This window comes from Thalassophryne amazonica, chromosome 7 (genome assembly GCF_902500255.1).
Source record: "Thalassophryne amazonica chromosome 7, fThaAma1.1, whole genome shotgun sequence".
NCBI lineage: Eukaryota > Metazoa > Chordata > Actinopteri > Batrachoidiformes > Batrachoididae > Thalassophryne > Thalassophryne amazonica.
In genome coordinates this window covers 42,362,742-42,378,651 of record NC_047109.1, presented here as the reverse complement: position 1 = coordinate 42,378,651, position 15,910 = coordinate 42,362,742, and the positions used below count along the sequence as shown (strand labels likewise).

The following is a 15,910-nucleotide window of genomic DNA, read 5'->3' as shown; positions in this document are numbered from 1 at the left end:
CATTATTCACAATTAATAGTTAAAGAAAAAGGCGTATATTCGGTTACCAAACTGACTGAATCAGCCAAATCAGAAACTCTGGTGTAATTCCAACCAATTAAGATTGTTATGTACTGTATTTTTTTTCACATATTACAGAAATGAAATACAAGCAATCTTGAATCTTTAAAATTGCCTGCATGAAAGCTACAGTACATGAGGGTAACATGAATACAGTATAACCATAAGAACTGTCATCATAATTCAGACCAGGCTCTAATAAAATTTGCAAAAGAAGTAAATAAAATTAAAAAGGAAAACCTATTCTGAGTGTCCTCTAAATAAGATATTTTTTTACCTTGTAGAAATATATTACCCACCATGACATTACATACATGGCCCTTGAAATCCAATACCATAATATAATGCAATTGGTATTAAATAAAAACAAGGCTGGAAAATGGGTAAAGTGAGTAAGCATTTAAAGTGACCTCTCAATGAAATAATACAATTCAGACATACTTGACTGAACAGAATTAATCTATACAGTATAATTTAGCAAAATACATTTTCTTCCTCCTCCTATCTACATACTAATTTGCTGAAGGGATTCAATAAACAATTATACAATGTACCTCTACAAACAAATACCTACTTTTACAGATTATACTTTCTTTTACTCATCTACAGTTACAATTTTTGTCTTGATATTTTGACAGTGTAAACCTCACAGAGGTTTGCTGTTCATTCAGCTCCAAAGTGACAACAGTTCATAGACTCCTCTGATCTTCCTACAGCACAACACTTGCTGAAGCTATAGACTCACCAGAATTAATACCAGCATAAACACATAACAACAGAATTATTTCTGATCACACATTATCTTCCATCCTATTCACACTAAGATCTGCCCATGCAGGTCGTCAGGTTGTCATAATAATCCTAAAGCAAAACTACCAGTAAACATCTTGATCCCACCTGAATAATAAAGTAACTCCTGAAAAATGTCTTTCTATATCTACATAGCCCATGGACAAACACAGACATTGTCAAACTAACATGTCACAATGAAATAAAGTTAAAATGCACTTAGTTTTAAGGTCACAGTCTCTTACCTTTTTGTCTCTGTGCCTTACAAATTCCTAATCTAATTAATCTAAAAATGCAAATAGAAATATTTGACTTCCATTTATTGAAGCATGCTTGCCTTACACTGAAATGTGAATTAGTCATTTATTTTATGTTAAAAAACACAATGTTTAATTGTGAAGTTTTTAAAATAGGTTTGTTTGTTTGCTCAGATGGAAGTGGACACACTAGAAATTGGCAATACACTTTTTTTTTCTTGAAAAGTGTAGGAACTTGGCATCCTAGAAGCTTGGTTGCAAAGCAATCTCTCCTGGTTGCACACAGTGCTGTTATAACTCTAAGGTCAAATTATCAGTCATTACATGGACAGCAGTGTAACATCCCACAATGAGCAGAGGTAATCAGAATACACTATTTACAGGGTGTCCCCCCAAAAGTGCAACAAATTCTGCAAAGGTAATCTGAATTCTATTTTTTTTTCAGACATCAAGATATATGTGAGGGATTCTTCTGATGTACTTTGAGATTCATCCAATGAGGATGATGCTACATTTGAGCAAAAAGGGAAGCTGGTGGAATTCTACTTTGAGACCAAATCGATCATGCAAACCCAATGACAATATCAATGTCGTTGTGCAGTTAGAAAAGCTCCAGACAGAAAGACAATATGAAAGAAGTTTCAAACTGATAGAACTGTTCACAATGTTAACAAAGGAGATCTGGCGAACCAGAGGAGAGGCGTACATTTTGAGCACATCTTGTGAATGCCAAAACTCTTTCAAACTGAGGCGAAATTAGAAATGAACGCCAGAGATCAGATTCCCTGAGATATGCTTCAAGATGACATATGACAGATATCAGCATCCAAAAGTTTATAGATTTTCTATGGCTTTGTTTTTGTTGCACTTTTTTTGGGACAACCTGTTTTAAGAAACAAGCTCAACAAATAAATATGTTGTCAAGTCTTATGTCCTCTCCACACATAACAGCTGACTGGCGCATGAAGAAGGAATCGCATGCCACTCATGAAAAATCGGAGCCACCTCGAACACCTCATACAGCTGTCACCACAACCATTCTCGCACACCAGCGGCCGAAAGACAGCGAGTACCCTGCGAGTGCCCATTCAACCCCCTCACGGCAGGGGTCAGCCAAATTCCATGTGCCACACACGAACATCTAATATCACTCGCTGGGCAGTTAGAAAAGGCAGGGCTATTCATGCTCCCGGCACGATAGTGGAGTGCAGCTGACCACATTTGAGCTGTCTGTGAAAATGTTCTAACAAATAAATATTGACAGAACAAAGAAACAGAGAGTGACACTTTGTTCTGTGCTCTGATTGAAATGGTGGGCGTGTCCACAACAGCAGCAGCAGCTGTTGGGATCTCTGGACCTGCAAGTCACAGCTGGCAAACACGTACCATGTTAGGATGGACATGACCTTACAACTATCCACCATGAGGCGCGTGTGTGTGCATGCTGTCCTCACATGGAAATACATAAAAAAACATATATAGCTTTTGCAATGGCCTGCAGTGGACAACATCAGGCAGGCTACTCCATGTGAAAAGAACTGTGTGATCATGTGAACATTCAGCTGACAGTTGGGCTGTCATGTCACTTTGTGAGGTTATGGGCCATATGAAGGGGTGTCCTTTGGCACACTGCTCGCTGGACACCTGGACATGCGGCGCCGGCTGATGTGTCCACATTATGAACGCACGGCTTCATTCATGTCACTCCATCAGCATGTGTAGGTGCATGACCATGGATCATGTGGAACAGGAGGACAACCTGCATTTATTGTCTGCTATCCATAGCAGGAATTAATTATTAGAGACTGCTGTGTTTTCCTTTCTTTTTTTATACAGTGACAACAGATTCATGGCCAGTAATGCAACTGTGTTACATTTAAACAGTACATTCACTGATCCTCAAATTTTATGAATCTGTGCTTCACATTATTGTGGGCTTCCATATATTTCTTGATTTATGTCCAGTATATGTCCAGCATCTAATGGCTCCGCTGCTGTAGGAGTCCAATGTGGTGTCACACATTCCAAGTGCACGCACCGTGTTCATACACACACGCACGGCATGCATGAATCTGTCACCATGGTATCGTGCACGACCGTGTGTCGCTCCCGACAGCAGGTGGAATGTTTCACGGTTCTCCATTTTGTTTTTTGTTTGCGGGTTTTCCGCTGGTTTCTGCTTCTGTTGCCCAGCTTTGTGTTATGTGTGAAGGGGCCCTTAGACAAGCTCGCTGTTTGGCAAGCCACTGTGTTAACTGGCTCAGGCTGTTAAGCTAGTTTGGTCATGACTAAAATAATAAGTTAATTACTTTAAAGGAATGTTTTTTTTTTTTTTTTTTTTTTATCCTGTCAAATAATGAACTGTTTTTTGGAAATGCAGCATAGCATTAGTTCTGACTGGACCAGATTTCAAACTGTTTATTTAGAATCAGTTTATCAATAACAGTTGTAATCTCTAATAGGAAGCAACTGGTCACTCTTTTAATCATCAACTCATGTCTTTTTTATTTCAGTTGTAACTCACCTCTTTTCTGCTTGCAGTTCACAGATGTGGATGCTACCTCCTCCACCCCACCACCATCAGTCGGTCTTTGTCTGACGCCTGAAGGTAGAGTCCACCCCTGTCATCTTCTGATAGCAGGATCTGAGGTCTACGTAACCCTGCACTCTGTCGTGATTAAGGCCTCAGCCAAAGACTGTTCCAAAAGTTGGTACATTATCACAATGGATAAAAATCTTTACCTTTTATCCTGCCTCCTGAGTCTTTATGATAGAACAATTTAGAGTCTGTATAAATTTATTGTCTGACACAAGACACAAATATGCCATCTGCTGCTATTTTAGACAAATGATAAAGATATAGTAAGATTTGGCGACAATACAAATTCAGTTATTTAACAAAATGAACTCAGTTTACATGGACTGCTGGAGCCAACATTTGGTCTATTGGGGCAAATTTGAAAAAAAAAAAAAAAAAAAAAATCCACAGATTGCTGAAAATTACATTGGAGTTACCGTATTTTCCGGACTATAAGTCGCACCGGAGTATAAGTCGCACCAGCCACTTTATCCATTATAAAGAAAAATAAACCATAAATAAGGTCCACTGGACTATAAGTCCCATGGACATACAGATATGTTAACATGAAAAGTTCAGATGATAATATTGTGACGGCTACCGTTTTCGGATGCATATTTCACCAGTCGCAACTTGTAATCTGCAGAGTATGATTTTCTTTTTGGTGGCATTTTTTCGGGCCTTCTCCGTTGTCTTGTTATGTTATCAGTAACGTTAAAATTTTTATTTTTCTATGGTAGTCAGAAGTCGCAGGAACAGTCACACAAGCCTCGAGTGCCCTCTCGTGAGCTGCATTTTACCTACGGATATGTTTGTATTTTGCGGACCACATTGCGAGCCGAACCATGCAGCACCTACCTGCGCAGCTCATGACCACCCAGCGGTGTCGATCCAGCTCCTTCCAAGTGCAGACGCTAGTCCTCCGCCGTCGCTCAGTGCTCCCATGCAGCTCTCAGCGTCAACTCTGCTCACACTGATATCCAAGGGTTGAAGCTGTCTTGTTAGCCGTCCCGGAATAAACACCATGTTCGTCTGCTTCAAACGCTTTTCACAATCATCGACGCCAGCTCCTTCCAAGTGCACATGCTAATCCTCCGCCGTCGCTCACCCAATGCTCCCACGCAGCTCTCAGCGTCAACTTAAACACTCTGCTCACATTGATATCCAAGGGTTGAAGCTGTTCTGTTCGCCATGCCGGAATAACAGCAAGCACCGTATTCGTCAGCTTCACACGCTGTGGGTGAGGTGAGGAATACGCATCCAAAGTTCTGTTCTCTGATTGGTTATCGCGACCAGCGTGAACTATAGGATGGCCGTCATACTACAGTGCCCATGATGCATTGCATTTCCTTTTCCGGTGGCCATTTTAAAACATAGATCGACTCTGTCACGTAAAATTGTTTTGTTACAGTAAATTAATTGAGATCCTACCGGTATATTTTTCATTTATAAGTCGCACCGGAGTATAGGTCGCACCCCCGGCCAAAACATGTAAAAAAGTGCGACTTATAGTCCGGAAAATACGGTAATTATAATTCATTCTGAAAATTTGTGTCCAAACTGCTGATGTCACTGGCCCCTAAGAAATATAGTATATACAGAGTGAGTCCATTTCACAATGTTATAATTGACTAACTTTCTTTAAAACACTGGACAAGTGTATTCATCACTTCTAATCCTCCGTACAACAAAGGTGAGCAACTCCTGGCCTAGACAGGACTTTGTACGTACTTCCACCGAATGGTCAAATCTTTGGCAGTTGTTTCAACTGGAATACATTTCTGTCATGTAAAAAATAATTGACAAAAAACAACATAAAATGGTATTTTGCTCAACTAAATTGAATCCCATAGCAACATAGTTTAATCTTTTGGTTAAATGAAGACAACCCCCTATTCTGACATTGCATTGCATCAATGGTTAAATCCCTGGTGTAGCATTATAGTTGTTGAACACAACTTCAGCAAACTTATACTGTTGAACAGTTGTAACTTGCTACGAGTTTCAACAAGAACCATGAAGCAGGTACTAAACAGGTATTCCTCAGGTTATAGTAGGTGTTCCAGGGAACCACGTTTTTCTAATATCCTCATGTACTGCAGTTATAACACAAAGGACAACCATTCAAGCCCAGACAACAAATTTGAGGTAAATTATTTTTTCTGCTGTCAAAGGCTGCTCAGGAGTTTTATAAATCAATGGGATAAAGGTAGCTAAGCAGTAAGACAAAACACGTCCAATGAAACTTTCTTGTCCTCCAAGTACAGCTGTCATTTATTGCCATTGTCAACAAAGCTTTTTTTCTTTTTATTTCATTTTCCAATAAATTCCTCAGTCTCTCTTAGTGATTGGTGATTCTTTGAATGCTGACTATTATCTTGTGTTTTACTGTTGGGCACATAAACATCAGAGTTGAAACTCATTAACTGGGTATATGCTTTCATTTCTTCAGAGTTTTTCCACCATCCTCTTCCAAATATTTCTTGTACTGCTTGTGGTTTGGAACATCATGTTGAATGTTGTCATACCTGCGTGGCTGATGCTGCAATTTTGAGTTGCCCGTGTTTTGTTAGAGTCCCCATGTCACTATGGTTGATGGTGTATCTGGTGATTCCGTCTATACCATTGTCTCTTGTCTCTGGCACTGCCCCTGACACATTGCTCAGAAGGCTGTTGCTCTGTGGGGAACACCGTGTTAGGGAAATACGGGAGTCATCCCAGTGCTGCAGCTCATGTTGTCCTTTCCTGGGAGTCGTCGGTCGTTGTAGGCGTGCATGTTGATCACTGCATCCGTCTTCACTATGACTGGAGGCTGAGGCTTGTGTTTCACCCGCCTCTCGCAGGTGAATGACAGTCTGATCTCGTCCACCATGGCGCTGCACAAAGACCTCTGGGCAAAAAGGGGGGATGAGGAGAGGGGAATAAGAAGGAGCAGAGGGGAAAGGGATGGGAATAAATACCTTAGCTTTACGTTGTATGAGAGCATGTATTAAAACGTAACATTTATGTTGTGACTAGCACAATCCACTGTATCCTAGCCAAAATCTCCCACAAAAAATAAACACACATACACACATGCATATATATATATATATATATATATATATATATATATATATATATATATATATATATATATATATATATATATATATATATATACAGTAAATGACACTGTATGATTTTTAAATAATTAATTTGCATTTTATTTAATAAAATAAGTATTTGACCCCCTAGGAAAAAAGAACTTAACAATTGGTACAGAAACATTTGTCTTCCATTACAGAGGTCAGACATTTCCTGAAGTTCTTGACCAAGTTTTCAGACACTGCAACAGGGATTTTGGTCCACTCCTCTATACAGATCTTCTCCAAATCTTTCAGGTTTGGAGTTTCAGCTTCCTCCAAAGATTGTCTATTGAGTTCAGGTCTGGAGACTGGCCAGGCCATTCCAGGACCTTGAAATGCTTCTTATGGAGCCCCGCCTTAGTTGCCCTGGCTGTGTGTTTGGGGTTTTGGTTTGGAAGACCCATCTTTGTTTGGCCATGACCCATCTTCAATGCTCTTACTGAGGGAAGGAGGTTGTTTGCCAAACTCTCACAATACATGACTCCATTCATCCTCCCTTCAATACGGTGCAGTTGTCCTGTCCCCTTTGCAGAAGAGCACCCCCAGAGTATGATGTTTCCACCCCCATGCTTCACGGTTGGAATGGTTTTCTTGGGGTTGTTCTCATGTTCTAAACATGGTAAGTGGAGTTGATTCCAAAAAGCTGTATTTTGGTCTCATCTGACCACATGACCTTCTCCCTTGCCTCCTCTGGATCATCCAGATGGTCACTGGTGAACTTCAAATGGGCCTGGACATGTGCTGGCTTGAGCAGAGGGACCTTGCTGCCCTGCAGGATTTTAAACCATGACAGCATCATGTGTTACTAATGTAATCTTTCTGACTGTGGTCCCAGCTCTCTTCAGGCCATTAACCAGGTCCTCCTGTGTAGTTCTGAGCTTTCTCAGAATCATCCTTACCCCACAAAGTGAGATCTTGCATGGAATCCCAGACCGAGGGAGACTGACAGTCATCTTGTGTTTCTTCCACTTTCTAATAAATAATCATAACAGTTGTCTTCTACCAAGCTGCTTGCCTGTTGTCCTGTAGTCCATCCCAGCCTTGTAGGTCTACAGTTTTGTCCCTGGTGTCCTTAGACAGCTCTTTGGTCTTGGCTATGGTGGACAGGTTGGAGATAATCCATCCCACCTCACAGGTGTGTCATATCAAGATGCTGATTAGACACCATGATTAGTGCACAGGTGTGCCTTAGACTGAATAATTTTATAGGTTAGTAGCAATATTTCTAATGTGGAGGCCAAAGGACAATGTGGAGGCCAAAGGACAACGAAGGATGAAAAATTACCCCAAGGTTCCTCACTTTGTCAGTGTGATGCATGACACATGAGCCTAGGCTGAGCGTTAACTGCTCAAATTGATGCCAATGTCTCACTGGACCAAGAACCATCATTTCAGTCTTATCAGAGTTTAAAAGTAGGAAGTTTCTAGTGAAGCGAGGGGGTCAGGGGTGGTTATGGTTAGGGTGGGGGGAAGGAGTAGGATTAGGTTATGGTTAAGGTTCGGGTTGCGGTAGGAGTAGGGCTACTAATAGTGAGTTAAAAAAAGTCACAAAAATTTGACTAATTTTGTCACGGAAGCACAAAAAAAGTGAGACTGGGCTGGATGAAAACTCACTAATGGGCTAATATTAGCATGAAAAATCCATAGCAACACATAACAATACTAACGGCCTAATGTTTGCATGGGCTGCCTCTGTTGTGAGTAATAAGATTTATAATGCACTTAAAATATATTCAGGCAAATTCATGTGTTGCCTGAAAAAATGACAGTCTAGATTTGTTTCATTCATTCATTTATTTATTTATTTATTTGATTGCCGGATAGACTAATGAACTGACATATAAGAGACATGCAGATTTTGGCTTTAGATAAATATGGTTTAAATTATATGTAATGCTGGTGTTAGTGTGAATATGTGTGACTGTGTGCATTTTTCTCATGAAAATGCCACCAATACATGTAGAAATCCATTTTTCTTCAAGGAACTAGTCACAAGACTGAAATCAGGGTTTTGCAAGAGCAAAGGGTTCAAGTTCTCCCCATACGTCCATTGAATAATAATGATTACTTCTTTGTTATCCAATTTGCAATTTTGCCTTTTAAAAGAAGTCCAAGCTTTTCAATGGACTATTAATCCTATCGATTAGCCAAAGGATGGAAATCATGTAATTAAAAAATGCAAAGAATGGAGCTCAGCTTTTATTTAAAGCCAATATAGAGTCATAGGCTACTTCATTAGGCACACCAATGAACTGCTCATTAAAACAAATATCAACCAATCACATGGCAGAAACTCAGTGCATTTAGGCATGCAGTCATGGTAAAGGGGAACTGCTGAAACTCAACCAAGCATTACAACAGGGAAGAAAGCTGATTTAAGTAACATTGAACATGGCATGGTTGTTGGTGCCAGATGGGCTGGTTTAGGTATTTCACAAATTAGTGATGTGCTGGAATTATACCACACCATAGTATCTCAGGTCAACAGACAATGGTTGAAAATCGGTGAAAATGCATTGATATAACAGATGTCAGAAGAATGGTCAGGCTGGTTCAAGGTATGAGAAAGGTAAGAACAATGCAAATAACTACTTGTTACAACCAATGTATGCAGGACAGCATCTCTGAAAATATGAGGTCTGTGATAAAACTAACGTACCTTTTTATTTTTTTCAAAAACTATATGGATTTGAATCACGTGCGATTACATCAGACAACCTTGAACCCTCGTGCGCATGCGTGAGTTTTTTCACGCCTGTCGGTTACATCATTCACCTGTGGGCTGGCTTTGAGTGTGCAGCGCCACAGGAAAAACACCTCCGTATTGATAACCATTTGTAAAAACCAGGCGGCTTTTGATGGCTTTCAGTTGAGTGAGTATCTGAGAAATTGTTTAACAGCTGGACATGTTCCAACTTGTCCTTAAGGCTTCCAACGGAGGTGTTTTTCCTGTGGCGGCGCACGGCACCGGCTGCGTCCCGACGCGCGGACCTGTCTGCACTTTCTTTCATTACAAAATCTTTAACAGTAAACTGCTGATCCCGACCTCTTCTGAAAGTTCTCTGTTCTCTCACGATGTCCTGGGTCAACAGAGGCTTAAATTTGGAAGCTTTCAGCTCGAAACAGGCAGACAGCGGCAGCTCAGGGCGTGTCGCAACGTCCCGCTCCTTGGGCAGTCCTTAAAGTGACAGCAACAGTCCATAATCTCTCATCAGCCGTTAAAATTTTCACAGAAAACCAGCTGAATTTCTCGAATGATGTCCACTTCGATGTGCCTCACAGTTTTTGAAAAAATTTTGATCAAGCAAAGCGTCAGTCTCTCAGGACGTTCTCAGACAAAGAGATTCTGATGGGAGGGGTGGACCACTCCTCACTCAAAGCCAGCCCACAGGCGAATGACGTAACCGACAGGCGTGAAAAAACTCTCGCTTGCCCACGAGGGTTCAAGCTTGTCTGATGTAATTGCACGTGATTCAAATCCATATAGTTTTTGAAAAAAATAAAAAGGTCCGATACTTTTCTAACAGACCTCGTACATTAACCTTCAAGCAGGTGGGCTACAGCAGCAAATGCCACAGTGGAAGTTTGCAAAAAATGCCATCTTGTCTGATGAGTTTCAATTTTTGTTGCTGTGTTAAGGATAGGTAGTGAGCAAAAGTTTTTATGTTGCTTTGCACCTAATGATAAGGTCAAAGTTTGTTTTACTAGCTATCATACTATAGATGCTGTTGTTGGTGTTTCTTCACTGCAGTGGAGACAGAACAGCAGAGAATGCCAATTAACGGACCATTCCTGTACCCATTCCTGAAATCTGGAGAGTGTCAAGTTCATGTGGTGAAAATGGGTCTTATGTCACAGAGACGTAAGGCAGTTAAAGCAGTTCTGAAAGCAAAAGTGGGTCCAACCCAGTACTCGCAAAGTATACCTAATGAAGGGGGCATTTAGTATCAAAGCAACGCAGATATAAATATATTCAGTTCCTGGGGGAGTATCATATAATTGAGGCCTTTAGATCCATCTAAGCATGAAGTAAGAGGAATTAAGCAAACACAGTAGTCTGCATGTGATTTGTAGAGAAATATACCTGCTCACGCTCTGCAGTCTTCCTTAGCTTGTAGATGAATTCAGCAATCGCTACAAAAACAGATAACCACCAAGCCTGAGAAGCCAGCACAATGAATATTCCACCCAGGTTTTGGATAACCATGGAGCTGTCTCACGACGCTCTTCATCCAAACAGCTGCTCCCACTCCACCACCTTCTCCTTCAGTATGTGTAGGCGCCCATCTTCCAAGATGCTCAGGATCGCTATGGAGATTTTCTCTCGGTATGGGGAACTGCAAGCAACATAAGTTCTGTTTTATATACTTAGGACGAAATGTGCCAGCTGGAGTCTCTGATAATAAAGTTCATAAACATGTTATGCTGCACTGCTTCACTAGAAGTTAAAAAAAATATGCTAAAACACCATGCAACTCTCAACTTGAATGAATTTAAATATACTTAGTACCATCAAGCATAATCTGTAATGTTTTGCAGGTCTTACCAAGGGGAGTGCCAATTCCGTAGCCTTTGCTGTCAATCAGCCCTCCCACTTGTGTCAGGTTACAGTTCCGCCTAGTGATGTAATCAATAGTAGTGGACTCCATAATGAGGGCATAGTCTGACTTCAGTACCCTCTGAATTCCATCTTCAATAGACTTAACCAGTGAAGTGCTTGGCTTGCTGCTCATAAAGGCCCACATCTTCTCAAACGTAGAAACCTTGGATTTCTACAAAACGGAGAAAAAGCACTTTGAAATGTTCCTTTAAACCCCAGTTTGCTCTCTTACTGTCAATACAAAAGCAGTTATTTTAGTTACAGTAAAGTCCAACACTGACATATACAATACTGTTGTACATGTCTGGTCCGGGGGCATGTGCTGGTATCACGCATCATGGTATCGATGACATTATGGAACTGTTTTGGGTCCAGAAAGGCAAAATTAATCTATCTGTCCCCTTTATCTTCTTCAGTTGCTGGGGTCTTCAAAAGTGAGACTCATATATGCTGGGACATGCCAACTCATATAGGCTCCCTAAATAACCATTTGTTTGATTCAGTCATTCAAACAGTACCCGACAATCCTTTGAAGAGATCGAGTACCAAAGACATATTGGTCACAAGTCTTACAACCATACAGTAGGACTGAATGCATGAGGACCCTGAACCCAAATTACTTCAACATTCATTCTCCTGCAAAGTCTGTGACATTGCCAAAGACCATTGTCCCAGAAGTGGGGCAAAGTCACTGTCAAGTCCTTCTCAAGTCATGAAGCTGTAATTCTCAAGTCTCAAGTCAACTCTCAAGTCACCTTGCAAAAAATTGGTGGTTATTATGACTTGACACTTGACTTGGGACTTGACTTGAGATTTGCCGGTTCATGACTTGAGAGTGCCTTGCTGGTGACTTTTTCCCATCTCTGCATTGTCCAATGATTTCATGATTTCATGATGTCTTAAAGGCTGAGGACCAGAGACATGAATGCCACTGCTGAGCATGATACTATCTGGTAAATCTGTTGAGACCCATGACAGTCTTGACCATCCCTGGTTCTCAAGACCAGGCACCTAAGTGGCTCTACACTAATCTTTTCTAATCTCCTATTTTACTCTTCCTTTTTAGATATTTAGATATACCTTTACATACTAGCATAGTTCCATTTTAGAATTGGAATATAATATATAAAATATACCTTACTGAATTTTCACGCATCAGTTGTTGGCTTTTATTGCTGTGATGGGAAAAATTAGGGGTTGTGCATTTTTTGCCTACTGTAGTAGTTACAACTTCATGGTGGAGTGTAGTAGAGAAGGATTTTGATACAAGTCAAAATATCAAATCTGGGCTCAAGAACCCCATGTGTCTTCTGCCAAACTGTAGCTGAAATGTCATATCTCATTTTTTATGAAACTCATTCTCTGTTTCTGTCCAGCAGAGATGTGTATAAGTAGTTTTGCAACAGACAAAAGCTGGATGATGCATAGTTTTTGAAATCATAGCCACACAAACCTTTAAGTAATTCAGAGATGTCAGCTGGGTCTTAGTGACTTCTCTTACTCATCTCTTTTGTGCACAGTCCACCATCAGGCGTGGGGACTAGGAGCGCTGTGGCCAAGAAGAATGCTTCTCCTTTGATTTGTGTTTTTCATTGTTCCCATATTCCAAAAGGCACCTTGACACTTGCACGTATTTAACCCCAGCACTGCTACGCAATTCATTGTGCCAATGTGACCCGCTGTGTTACACTGGATGCACTTTGTACCACTTGACACTGCATTATATAAAATAATTATTTCATAGTGGATTAACCATTTGTTCTCAGAACTTGGCTGATGAAACCACTGCTAATCGCACTGGAATCACAGAGGAATTTTCTACAGTTGCAGCTGTTCTTGTGTGTTTCATGACATGGAGAACGCATTTGGAATCATCTCAAAGGTAATTATTTGTAAAATTTATATTTATATTGTAATGGCTTGTTAAAACAGCTGCATTTTCATTCCTTCTTATGAGCATCTGTAAAATTATGTTTATTACAGCTTTAACAGCTTGTCATAATTGTTCAGATGAGCTACACTGTGATGCAATGCACTGACACGACTCACAGTCGCAGTGTTCTTGAATTGTTTGCACAATGTTCATGTGTATTTCACAAAATGAATGCATGCCAGAGATTTTGAAAATTTCTAAATTTTGTCTTGCACGCAGCCGTACACAGTTTACAATGGTTTACGAGTTTACAAGTTTGCTCTCTGGCATTGCAGATTGCGTGCCAGTGTGCGGCTCAAATTTGTGCAAGTGTCAAGGTACCGTAAACTTGGAAGCTCACCTGAAAACTCACTGGGGGGGGAGTCTGACAGTGTTACAGCCCAGCACCTGTAGTGTAATTTTGCCTTTGTTAGTCTTTCCTAGTGTTTCTATGGTCTCCCTTGTTTGTCTGCTGGTGCTGTTCTGGCAGTGTTGTGGGCGTGTATACCAGTTCTCCTCTCAGCAGTTGTATGTATTGTATGTCACTGTTCAGATGTGGGATTGTTTTAAAATCTGTCATTAAAAATGAGGTATGCCAGTAATGTTAACATGGACTGTGTATGATTAGTCTCACAGACCTCCATCATCACAGGACTGAAGGACCATTAATTGAAGCTGTGCACACAGCTTTTCTCTTTGGTGCTATTGAAACAATGAAAATAGAATGCCTGTGTATTACTTTTGCCAGGCTTGCTGTGTGGTATTTCATGCAATTTTGAATGAGGTGACATTTATGCCACATATAATTCAAGACAATTACTATCTCAAAACTATAAGCCATTTCAAATGGTATGAAAGATACTGCTCTCAGTATGCCTAAGTATTCTGTTCACAGATCTATATGATTTCATTATTTAAAATGCAGAAATTAGAAGGACTGGCCAACATTTCCAGTGTTCCAACCTGCATAGATTTTATTCTGGTCTTCCTACTGACCACAGATATTAGGATGGAACATGTGTTCTGTGGAAACTGTGAATTTAAAATACTTGATGCAATTTTTCTTCAAATTACATTATTATCAGAAAGGGATGGCAATAAAGAATGCATCCCAATATAGCCTCACTACGCTAAGAGCAGAAAATAGCATCCAGCAATTTCTTTCAACCATTTGGCAGTTGGTAATAGCTGCTTTCAGTGGAAGTGGTTGGCATGCGTGGGTGTGCCTTACAATGCCCTCAGGACAGTGTACCATTTTGCAAAACAACAGGTCGTCATAAGAGCAATTTTAGATGATGTGACTCAACTCTCTGGGTTCATTGACAGTAACAAATGATTACATTTCTAAAGCCCTTGTATCAGCAGTACCGTTAAGCCACTGACATATCTGATCAAGTTGATTTATCAAACCTACTTATTAGGTGTTTTTTTTTCCCTCTGTCTCTGTAGCGCCACCTCTACCTGAATGTTACAACAGCTTACATCATGCAACATTAACACTGTTTTCTCCTTGTTGGCTAGTTAACTGGGTGGACTCTTCTCAAAACTACAACATGGAGCATGTTGGAAAAATCCTGCAGGAGAATGAAAAACCATACAGTTAAAATTACTGACCACTGACTGAATTCACTTTCTCCTCTGCTCAAATCACACTTCTCAGCTGTGTTTGTGTGTCACCATTATATTAGTGTTTCTACCAGAGCAACAAGAAGCAGAGGTCTCTTCAGACTTGTGACTGTGACACGTTTCATAGATGTTCGCGAGTTTCTTGTTAATTATATTGGACATGGAACTGTAGTTTTTTTTTTTTTTTTTAATGTGTCCAATTAATCAAAATAACTGTCATTTATGAGTAAATTCTCAACAATGTTCCTTTTTTTAAATATGTAAATGCACAACTTATTAATTTCTTTGTTCTTTGTGCAGACTCCTCCTGTTGATCATAGCTGTGAGGAATTGTGTTAAATAGCCTGGTTCCTTTTTAACAGTAAAGAAAATAATAATTATTGTCACACCACCAAAAAATGAGGTTTTTGACAAAATTTGTAAAATTCAACATAGTATTCTTGCTGATCAACAATATTGTAATGTTTTGGATTTCCCTGCCATAGGATTTCTAAAATATAAATCGTTTACATGACTAAATTGCTTTTTAGCGCTGGAAATGTCATTTCTACTACAAGATGGCCTGTCCAACATCATAGATATATGGTGTAAATGACATTTTCTAATATATGTATCTTTGAAAATCTCATGATATGTTAGTCTACTAATACCAATATTAAACAAAATATATAATTTAAATTTAACTGGCCAAATTGCTTTCACAGATTATGAAATTTGGAGATGATACCCAATAACCATATGCTCAATATATACCTTGGTTTTCTTGTTTGTATTAACTCCTGTGGAGGTCACTTTCTGTTTGTTTGTTTGTTTTCCCCAAGGACATAATATCATAACTGTAGAATTACCCTAAAATGGCTATTTTCAAGAGTGGAGACAATTTAAATGAATGAATGATCATGAATGTGTGTTCGTCAATAACAAATACTGTTACCCTGGTCATATCACAAGAAAGAAGCA

At 39.8% G+C, this 15,910-nt stretch overlaps 1 protein-coding gene across 1 annotated transcript in view; it reads right to left on the bottom strand.

The window, feature by feature from the left end:
• Positions 1 to 5,531: 5,531 nt before the first annotated feature.
• The window catches only part of LOC117513832 (glutamate receptor ionotropic, kainate 3), a 466,610-nt gene continuing 456,231 nt past the window's right edge, over positions 5,532 to 15,910 (bottom strand). The window contains 5 exon segments of the mRNA XM_034174062.1: positions 5,532 to 6,574; positions 10,897 to 11,015; positions 11,018 to 11,069; positions 11,071 to 11,150; positions 11,359 to 11,584. Of these exon segments, the coding sequence (XP_034029953.1) occupies positions 6,380 to 6,574; positions 10,897 to 11,015; positions 11,018 to 11,069; positions 11,071 to 11,150; positions 11,359 to 11,584 (672 nt within the window). The 3' untranslated portion in view covers positions 5,532 to 6,379.